General features: G+C 39.6%; 1 protein-coding gene across 7 annotated transcripts in view; it reads left to right on the top strand.

Annotated features, from left to right (window-relative positions):
• The window catches only part of LOC107744785 (clustered mitochondria protein homolog), a 25,554-nt gene that overhangs the window by 7,630 nt on the left and 8,085 nt on the right, over window positions 1-9,839 (top strand). For 2 of the 7 annotated variants that reach the window (XM_016558599.1, XM_016558602.1), the window contains exons 2-12: window positions 2,421-2,459; window positions 2,499-2,605; window positions 2,691-2,862; window positions 3,154-3,297; window positions 3,386-3,513; window positions 3,605-3,759; window positions 4,688-4,813; window positions 5,524-5,671; window positions 6,752-6,844; window positions 6,931-7,625; window positions 8,813-9,243. In XM_016558599.1, the coding sequence (XP_016414085.1) occupies window positions 2,421-2,459; window positions 2,499-2,605; window positions 2,691-2,862; window positions 3,154-3,297; window positions 3,386-3,513; window positions 3,605-3,759; window positions 4,688-4,813; window positions 5,524-5,671; window positions 6,752-6,844; window positions 6,931-7,625; window positions 8,813-9,243 (2,238 nt within the window). Of the gene's footprint in view, window positions 1-2,420; window positions 2,606-2,690; window positions 2,863-3,153; window positions 3,298-3,385; window positions 3,514-3,604; window positions 3,760-4,687; window positions 4,814-5,523; window positions 5,672-5,761; window positions 5,855-5,940; window positions 6,619-6,751; window positions 6,845-6,930; window positions 7,626-8,812; window positions 9,244-9,839 lie in introns of all 7 variants that reach the window. The other 5 variants (XM_016558596.1, XM_016558601.1, XM_016558597.1 and 2 more) reach the window with 4 other exon arrangements.

Raw genomic sequence — 9,839 nt, 5'->3', positions numbered from 1 at the left:
CGAGGAACAGGATTGAGAACCGCTGCTTTAGAACATTGATTTTGAAACTTGTGAATCCATTAGAATCGTTAAAAGACAGAATCGCGATTCATAAATGAATAGATTTTTACGTGCACCTCTAGTTTTCTCTTCCTCTTCTCTAAAGCAGCGCAGCATGGCCTTGCCCCCTTTGCTGCCTTTTCCCGAGGGCGGGGTTTATTTGGGTTTAAGTCACAAACCCGGGAAGTAACTCGTTGTAGTCCCTACCAGCCGTTTTTTTCTGGCATTAAACTGCCAGAATTTTAAAAGACTCCGTTTGCATTGAACTTTCAGCTTCGTAACTTTGCAGATATTGTTTATGCTCAAACAGCAACATTACACACAAACTAACGTTAAAAAAGTGAAATCGCAATCAACCACCCCTTTAACTAAAACATAACTAAGACATTTTTGGTTTAATTTAGTTTAACTTTCATTTGTTTAATGTACTAAAAAAAATGAAGGAAAAATGTATGAAACATAAAAAAAAAAAAAAAGACAACAAAATTACAAAAATTTTAAATCTATATTGAAAACAGAAAATATAAAAATAAAATATATCATTCAAAATATTAATAAAAACTATAATAGAATCTGAATGATACTGAAGTAACACTGAATCTAAAATCAAAAATAAGATTAAATAAAATGACTAGTAAATAACCTCAAATTGTGATGCTTTTTACATTAATCTGTGACAATATTTGAACTTTTTGTCATGTTTGCCATGTATCAGATACGTTTTTTTTTTTTTTGGTCAAAATGCTTGTATACTTGACTACAGAATTCCCCTGCAGTAAGTAACAGCTCCTATAGTTAACCAATAGGCTTCCACCACCTGACCTAATGCTTGTGATTAGATTTGGATTGGATTTGGGGGATATCTGTGTAAACATTAAATTTAGAGCAAGATAAAATAACCATATGGTGCCGTTAGGTCTGAAGAAACAGTCAGTTTCACTTTAAACTTATGATGGCTGCTGTAACTTACTGAAGGGAAGCTCAGCCTCCACATTCCTTTTACACAGTGACAAGAGGTTACTCATTACATGTCATTTACTCTTAGGCATAAGTGTATAATACTTAAATCGTGTTTTTAAGTGATTGTAAATGGGGATTGGGGTTTTTTGAAGCCTCTGTTGTGAAATCTGTTTGATCTGCCTCCCCTGTGGTCCTCGGTGTCTGAAGTGTGAGATCAGCTGCTTGTTGCTATAGCCGTGACCATTGAGGAGAGCCAAGGACATGCTGCAGTTGTCTAAAGCAAACAGTGTATTTTACCTGAGAGTTACGGCCGAGACAGCTGTGGCATCTGAAAACATGCCTGCCTTGGCAAGAATTTCAAGTCTTTGTCTTCTTATTCAATTCAATGTGTAGCAAAACATGCAGCCTCAGCAGATCTGTGCGAGTGAATCAATCAGTAAGGCAGACGGGACCTCCTCAGACAATTGAGTCAGATGATATTGCACCAGCACTAGTCCGGCAGCATTCATTCGGCTAGCTTTTCGGGAATGATTGCCCCCCGAGACCCAGGACTTAAACTGTTGCCGTGGAGATCTCCATGGCAGCTCGGCATTGCGCTGTGGGAGCTGTATTGTGTACAGTGTGTGAAGTGTCACAGGCCCTCAGAAGCTGACCGCTGTGCTAGTTGGCTGACCTAGTTATAAAAATCCACTAGCCTTGAAGCAACTCCTTCAGGCTAAGCAGTACCTGCTAAACAACAAGCTAAGTGATTAGTGAGGTCTGTATTGTGAGTAGAGGGCTGTTACAAATTATTATGATGATCAACTAATACAACTTTTATTGAAACAGTGTTATTTAAAAAATATTTATATACTATTATAGTATTACTAAAATTTGCTTTTATTTTTATATTTTAAGTTTTCATTTTAATTTAATTTTGTTTGTTATTTTATGTTTTTGTAATTTTTTTGGTAGTTTTTAATATTTCTGTTTAGCTTTAATTTATTTTTGTTTCAGTCTTAGTAGTTCAGTAACTTATTTCAGTTGCCAATTTTTGTCTTTAGTTTTCTAAAGTTTTTCATTTAATATTTATATTTTGTTTCCACTTTAAATTACGGAAAATTTTTATTTTAGGTTTAGTTAACTCTAACAACACTGTTTTGGAATGTTTAATTTTGACTGTACAAACCAATTAATCAGTGCTTTGGGTTAAACAAAATTACACATTTCAGAACCAGGAATCTTTTTTAAAAGTCAGACATAAATGACTCTTGAGCTCAGTAACTGCTGTGAGTAATTAACTGACCAAGTGAGTCTGATTCAAATCACTAATCACAGGCCAGTTTGAAACTGTTTTATGAATCTTTATTTGTAAAAAAAAATATATATATATCATTTTAAATTAATGTAAAATTAAAAAAAAAAAAAATTTCTACCCACAGGGCACCGTGGTGACACCGCAGTGATGAATGGAGTAGCCGGTCATGATCAGGCTGAGGAGGCCGTCTCCAAGCAGGACAGCAGTGCCGACGCAGAGGATGATAACGAACAGGAAGTGATTGTAATTCAAGACACTGGCTTCACTGTGAAGATCCAAGCACCAGGAACTGAACCCTTTGACCTTCAGGTGAGTCTTTATCCTACGCTGACTTCTCATTACACAGAGACGTTTGTAACAAAATATTGTAACAAAATCTGTGGTTCCTACTCAGGTGTCACCACAAGAGATGGTGCAAGAGATCCACCAAGTTCTGATGGACCGCGAGGACACCTGCCACCGCACCTGCTTCTCCTTGCAGCTCGACGGCAATGTACTCGACAACTTTGCCGAGCTCAAGTCCATTGAAGGCCTGCAGGAAGGCTCCCTTCTTAAAGTGGTCGAAGGTACAATTCAACACCTTCCATCTCAAGTAGGGATGTCAACCAATAATCGACGATCGATTATTTGTCGATAAGAGATCTATATCTCGCAATTCTGAGAAAAAAGTCACAATTGTGAGATATAAACTCAAAATTTATATCTTTTTGAGTAGCATTTGCACATCCTGTCATGCCGGTGAATATATGCCACTGCAATAGACGCAGTTTGCAGTTTTGAGGTCAACAAATAATCGATTAATTGATTGTCTCATTTGAAGGTAGTGAGTATTTAATGTTTTTGTTTTCTTGCTGTAGAGCCCTACACAATACGTGAAGCTCGCATTCACGTCCGTCACATCAGAGACCTGCTGAAGAGCCTAGATCCATCAGACGCTTATAATGGAGTGGACTGCAACTCCCTCTCGTTCCTCAGTGTCTTCACAGATGGAGACCTTGGAGGTCTGTAACAGCAAGATTGAGAGTCTTAAGTTGTTTCTAGAAGGTTGACGGCTAGTATTCATTGACCTGTTTGTTCTTACCTACGCAGATACTGGGAAACGCAAAAAGAAGGGCAATGAACTTGAGCAGATTGATTGCACACCGCCTGAACACATTCTGCCAGGCAGCAAAGAGCATCCTTTAGTTCCCCTTCAGCCACAGAACAAAGACTGGAAGGTGGGAGCAGATTACAGATTTTGACTCCTTAATGATGTCTTGCTTTTGTTTTGAGATGTTTGTTTACTTTCGTCTTGTCCTCTGTCTGCAGCCAATGCAGTGCCTGAAGGTCTTGACCATGAGTGGCTGGAACCCACCGCCTGGCAACAGGAAGATGCACGGAGACCTCATGTATCTGTACATCGTGACTGTTGAGGACAGACACGTCAGCATCACTGCCTCCACCCGCGGATTCTACCTCAATCAGTAAGTGATTGCACTGCTCTCTAGAGTACTTGATTCTGATTTCTCAGGCTGGCTTTCTGTGGTCAGTTATAGAGCGCACCATTTCTGGTGCCATTCATTTGGTCCACAAGGGAATTGATTTTTAATGAAAAATTCTAAAGCTTTAAAGAGCTAGGTTGTTAATGGATGGTTTATGCTTTTGTTGAAGCCATTAGTCTGCATTGTTTCAATGCAATATTATAATAATCATGTTTAACAGTGGAATTCCTCATGGAAAAACTACATTAGCTATGACCTCTGTAGCTCTGTTTTTTTGCAATAAATTTAAAGCAACATCCTTTAAATCAGTAGATTTATATTTATGCATAATTTTTTGATCATCAATTAATCGCAAGTACCCTGTCTACCCTTTGTCTAATTTTCAAATACTTTCCTGCTTCAAATCAATGTTTCTAATGTTGATTCACCTTGTAACTATTTGGTTTGGTTCATTGTTTATAACTCTTGAACTTTTTTTTAAATCCTTTTGGGAAAAATTTGTTTGAATCCATGGTCGCTGAAAAAGTGGACGAGCACTATTGCACTCTATAATGCTCTCTAGAATACTTCATTCTGACTGGTTAGTGTGGCATTCCATTGTCAGCTATTTTTGCATAATAACAGGTAAACTGATAGCCTAAACAGCATTTAAAAAAAATTTTTATCAGGGTCAATCAACATTGAATATTTGCCGTTTGGTATTGTATATTTAATTGTTTGTTCTATTTTCCCCTATTTTTGCACTTAGATTACCTTTGCTGTTAAGTCTAATGCCACTTAGTTAAATTGTAAAAACAGTAATAATTTAACAACACTCTTAAATGTAATGTTTAGCAAATCTCAAAATAGTACAGAAATGTAATACCAGTCTTTTCTGCAATTGGTCATAACATGAAAATAATTATTGCAGGTCCACTACTTATACCTTCAACCCCAAGCCAGCCAACCCCAGCTTCCTCAGCCACTCTCTAGTGGAACTACTGAGCCAGATTAGCGCTGCCTTCAAGAAGAACTTCACCGCTCTGCAAAAGAAGAGGTAATACACTATTATTGTTAATACATATTTAGTTCACCTCCCACTAAAATTGAGAGGTGATTAGACTGATAAAGAACTCCTTTTGAAGCAACCGGCTCTAGCCTGCTTAAGCAATCGTGGCACATTTTATCTCCGCTAGGCCACATTTGCACTTAGTTTTAACATCCTACTCAGGAGAGAAATATAAGGATATCTAGGAGCCGCAGTATGCCAACTTACTTTTTTGTAAGTTGGCCTTTAAGTAGTGTTGTTTTTGGCGGCCTGTTTTAATTTTAGTTTTAGTCTAGTCTTTGTGTGAAACTGTCATTTTAGTTTTTATTAGTTTTAGTCACGTTCATACTCTTTTTAGTCTAGTCAAGTTTTAGTCGACGAAAAGTCTGAGCATTTAGTCTAGTTTTAGTCAATGAAAATTGTATTTTAGTCTCTTTTTAGAAATGCAATTCTATTTAACCCAGTCAATATAGTATAAGTACCTAAAAAAAAAAGTTCAGTTTACATCTTAATTGTATGTTTTTAGCTTGTTAGATTATTTTAAAATATTAATTATAATTTATTAATTTAAATACTTAAATATTTAAATAAATACTCCCTAGTTGAGAATAACTTGACTACATTTTTGTGTGACGGTTTTAGAGACTTTTTCTGGTCTTCATTCTGTTATCGTATTATCTTTTTTTTTTTTTTGATAATGATTGTGGATCTTGCATCAGGGTTCAAAGACATCCATTTGAGAGAATAGCCACTCCCTTCCAAGTGTACAGCTGGACTGCACCACAGACTGATCATGCCATGGACTGTGTGAGAGCAGAGGATGCCTACACCTCCCGTCTGGGTTACGAGGAGCATATACCTGGCCAAGTATGCCCTAAAATCATCCTTTCTTCAGTTTGCAGTGGGTTTAGTTTTTTTCAAATAGCACTATTAAAGTTTCTTTGTTCTCTGTGATAGACTAGAGACTGGAACGAAGAGCTCCAGACAACCAGAGAACTTTCTCGTAAGAACCTCCCTGAGCGCCTGCTGAGAGAACGAGCCATATTCAAGGTGAACATACCAACACTAGCTTTAGAACAATTACGGTTTCATTTGATCAACAGTGTGAAGCTCACAAAGTCGCTTCTGTTTCATAGGTTCATAGCGACTTTGCTGCTGCGGCGACGCGTGGCGCAATGGCGGTGATCGATGGCAATGTAATGGCGATCAACCCTGGAGAGGAAACGCGCATGCAGATGTTCATCTGGAACAACATCTTCTTCAGCTTGGGTTTTGACGTACGTGACCACTACAGGGAGCTCGGCGGGGATGCTGCCGCCCATGCTGCCCCCACCAATGATCTGAACGGGGTGAGGGCGTACAGTGCTGTGGACGTGGAGGGGCTCTACACCCTGGGCACGGTGGTGGTGGACTACAGAGGTTACCGTGTAACCGCACAGTCCATCATTCCTGGCATCTTGGAGCGGGAACAGGAGCAGAGCGTCATCTACGGCTCCATTGACTTCGGCAAGACCGTAGTGTCCCACCCCAAGTATCTAGAGCTTCTGGAGAAGACCAGCCGCCCGCTGAAGGTGCAGCACCACGCTGTGCTCAACGAGAAAGACACCGCTGTAGAGCTTTGCTCCTCTGTGGAGTGTAAGGGTATCATTGGCAACGATAGCCGCCATTACATCTTGGACCTTTTGCGCACCTTCCCACCTGACCTCAACTACCTGCCGGTGGAGGGTGAAGAGCTCGCCCCCGAGAGCCAGAAGCTGGTTTTCCCCCGCCAGCATCGCCATCGCCTGGCTTGCTTGCGCCAGGAGCTCATCGAGGCCTCCTCCCGTCTGGGTGACGAGGAGCATATACCTGGCCAAGTATGTCCTAAAGCCATTCTTCCTTCAATTTTCGGTGGACTTTTTTTTTTTTTAAATAGTGCTATTAAAGTTTCTTTGTATTCTGTGATAGACTAGAGACTGGAACGAGGAGCTCCAGACAACCAGAGAACTTTCTCGTAAGAACCTCCCTGAGCGCCTGCTGAGAGAACGAGCCATATTCAAGGTGAACATACCAACACTAGCTTTAGAACAATTACGGTTTCATTTGATCAACAGTGTGAAGCTCACAAAGTCGCTTCTGTTTCATAGGTTCATAGCGACTTTGCTGCTGCGGCGACGCGTGGCGCAATGGCGGTGATCGATGGCAATGTAATGGCGATCAACCCTGGAGAAGAGACGCGCATGCAGATGTTCATCTGGAACAACATTTTCTTCAGCTTGGGTTTTGATGTACGTGACCACTACAGAGAGCTGGGCGGAGACGCTGCTGCCCATGCTGCCCCCACCAACGACCTGAATGGGGTGAGGGCATACAGTGCCGTGGACGTGGAGGGGCTCTACACCCTGGGCACGGTGGTGGTGGACTACAGAGGTTACCGTGTAACCGCACAGTCCATCATTCCTGGCATCTTGGAGCGGGAACAGGAGCAGAGCGTCATCTACGGCTCCATTGACTTCGGGAAGACCGTAGTGTCCCACCCCAAGTATCTGGAGCTTCTGGAGAAGACCAGCCGCCCACTGAAGGTGCAGCACCACGCTGTGCTCAATGAGAAAGACACCGCTGTAGAGCTTTTCTCCTCTGTGGAGTGTAAGGGTATCATTGGCAACGATGGCCGCCATTACATCCTGGACCTTTTGCGCACCTTCCCACCTGACCTCAATTTCCTGCCGGTGGAGGGCGAAGAGCTCGCCCCAGAGAGCAAGAAGCTGGGTTTCCCCCGCCAGCATCGCCATCGGCTGGCTTGCTTGCGCCAGGAGCTCATTGAGGCCTTTGTAGAGCACAGGTGTGTTCCTGCTACTTGATAAACGTGCTCATTCAAATCTAAAGTTAAAGAGTAAAGTTACTCTTCTTGTCTAATGAAGGATTTATATACTAGCAGTGGATTTCAGGTTCCAAAAAGACACCATAAAAGTAGTTCATATGACTGAATCTGTATATTCAAAGTCTTCTGAAGCCATATGATAGCTTTGTAAAAGAAACAAACCAGCATTTTAGGATGTTATCATTGCCGTCAATCACAAATAGGTCTTTGTTTGAATCATAAGCAGTTCTTTGAATATCAGAATCAGAATCAGAATCAGAATTAGCTTTATTCGCCAGGTGTGTGCAAACACACGAGGAATTTGTTGTTGTTTTTTTTTTTTAAGGTGCTCCTGGTACATACATACATGCATACATACATACATATCTGACGTGAGAACAAAGAACAAAAAACAAAACAAAAAAAAAACATTTAAATAGTAAAAACGTAACAATAAATAATGTGTATGAATCTGGAACAGTAGATTTATGTACAGATTTGTGCATTATTTACTCTATATAGAACTGTATAAATAAAGAGATATGCATATGTATTTACATAATACTTGAGAAAGAGGCAATAATTAAGGATGTAGAATGATGAATTACGGAAATGAATTACAGAACGCAGGTAATGATTCATATGTTAGCTGTTTAAGCTGGAGATGGCATGGGGGAAAAACTGTTTTTATGTCTAGGAGGGCAATGTGTTTACAAAACTACTCAAGGTCTTTGTCATGGATTTTTGTGCTCCATAAGGTTGTTATTGATTAAAAAATGGATATCTTAAATATTTTTTATAATAATAATAATAGTAATAATAATTATAATTATTCATTTTACTGTCATAATTATTGTTAATATTATTTGTAATTTTTTATTAGTAACTATTACAAAAAATTTAATGTAAAACATATGTAATATACATATTTAAAATAATATTTGCATAAATAATAAACAATTAAATATGTATTTAAAATAAATATTTACATATATTTTAGTTTTGTTTTTGTAATAGTTACTACTAATAAAATACACTAATAAAAAACTAATAATAGTAATTATTATTAGTAGTAACTATTACTTCTCTTAAATTAAATGAATCTTCTCTGAAAGTCCTGAAGGCTAGTTTGTCGACTGGTCTAAACATCTCATCCTCTTGTGCCTCAGATATCTCCTCTTCATGAAGATGGCAGCACTCCAGCTAATGCAGCAGAAAGCAAACAAAGACAAGACTGCAGCCCTGCATGACACGAGCACTGCAGATGCGGAGTCTGAAAGCAAGCCTCAGGCCCTTGAAACATCTGAGAAGGTTCCTGACGGCATGCCAACCTCTCCAACATCCTCCGAATCCACTCTGACCCCTGATGACTCAGAGGCAACGACTATGTCTGAAAAGTCTGCTCCTGAAAACCAGGAAGCCCCAGCAGATCTGAAATCGGCAAACACCAATGGTACTCATGAGCCTTCAGCTGCAGAGAAGCAGAATGGAGGGTGTGATAGTCTCTTGAAGGGTAAGGAAGCTGATGAAAATATTCCTGGACTTGCCCAAGCTAAAGAGCTGGCTGAGTCCTTAGCAGCAGAAGATGGATCCGGTATTGGTACGTCCTGTGAGCGACCGAAAAGAGCATGAGAGGAAACAAGAGCAAGAGCTGGCAGAGACATGCACACATAGTTTTTTTTTTTTTGTGCTTTTTCTCATCTTAGCTCCATATGAGTTCTGTCATCAACTCATTAGATGTCCTGCTGTTGTCTTTTTCATTTGCTATCTGTGTTCTTTCAGTGCATCTCTCCTCTGTGCTCTTTGCTCCTGTTCTCTCTGAGGCTCATTGAAGGAGACATGTGTCTCCTAGATTGGCTTTGTAATAATCTGGCTCCACTGTGTGGGGACTTCAGGTTTTTACCCAGACATCTTGCACCCGGCGACACTTTCCCTTCTAATCTGTCTTTGTGGTGTGATTAGAAAACCTAAATTTTTGTATTAAAAAACAAATTAATTTATTGTGCGTAGGATTAACTTGTGGTGATGGTAGTCCTATAATCTCATCCTAAATGCTAATAATTAAACCCAGGGGTTTTCAAACTTTTCCATGTGAAGGACTTTAAAATATGAAATTATTTAATTTTGTTGTCTTCATAATTAGAAATTTCTCTCAGTATAAATGGAGTACAAAATGATTTATTTTATTTATATATA

Source organism: Sinocyclocheilus rhinocerous, unplaced genomic scaffold, assembly GCF_001515625.1.
Source record: "Sinocyclocheilus rhinocerous isolate Xijiao unplaced genomic scaffold, SAMN03320098_v1.1 scaffold738, whole genome shotgun sequence".
NCBI lineage: Eukaryota > Metazoa > Chordata > Actinopteri > Cypriniformes > Cyprinidae > Sinocyclocheilus > Sinocyclocheilus rhinocerous.
This window is presented reverse-complemented; position numbering and strand designations above follow the sequence as displayed.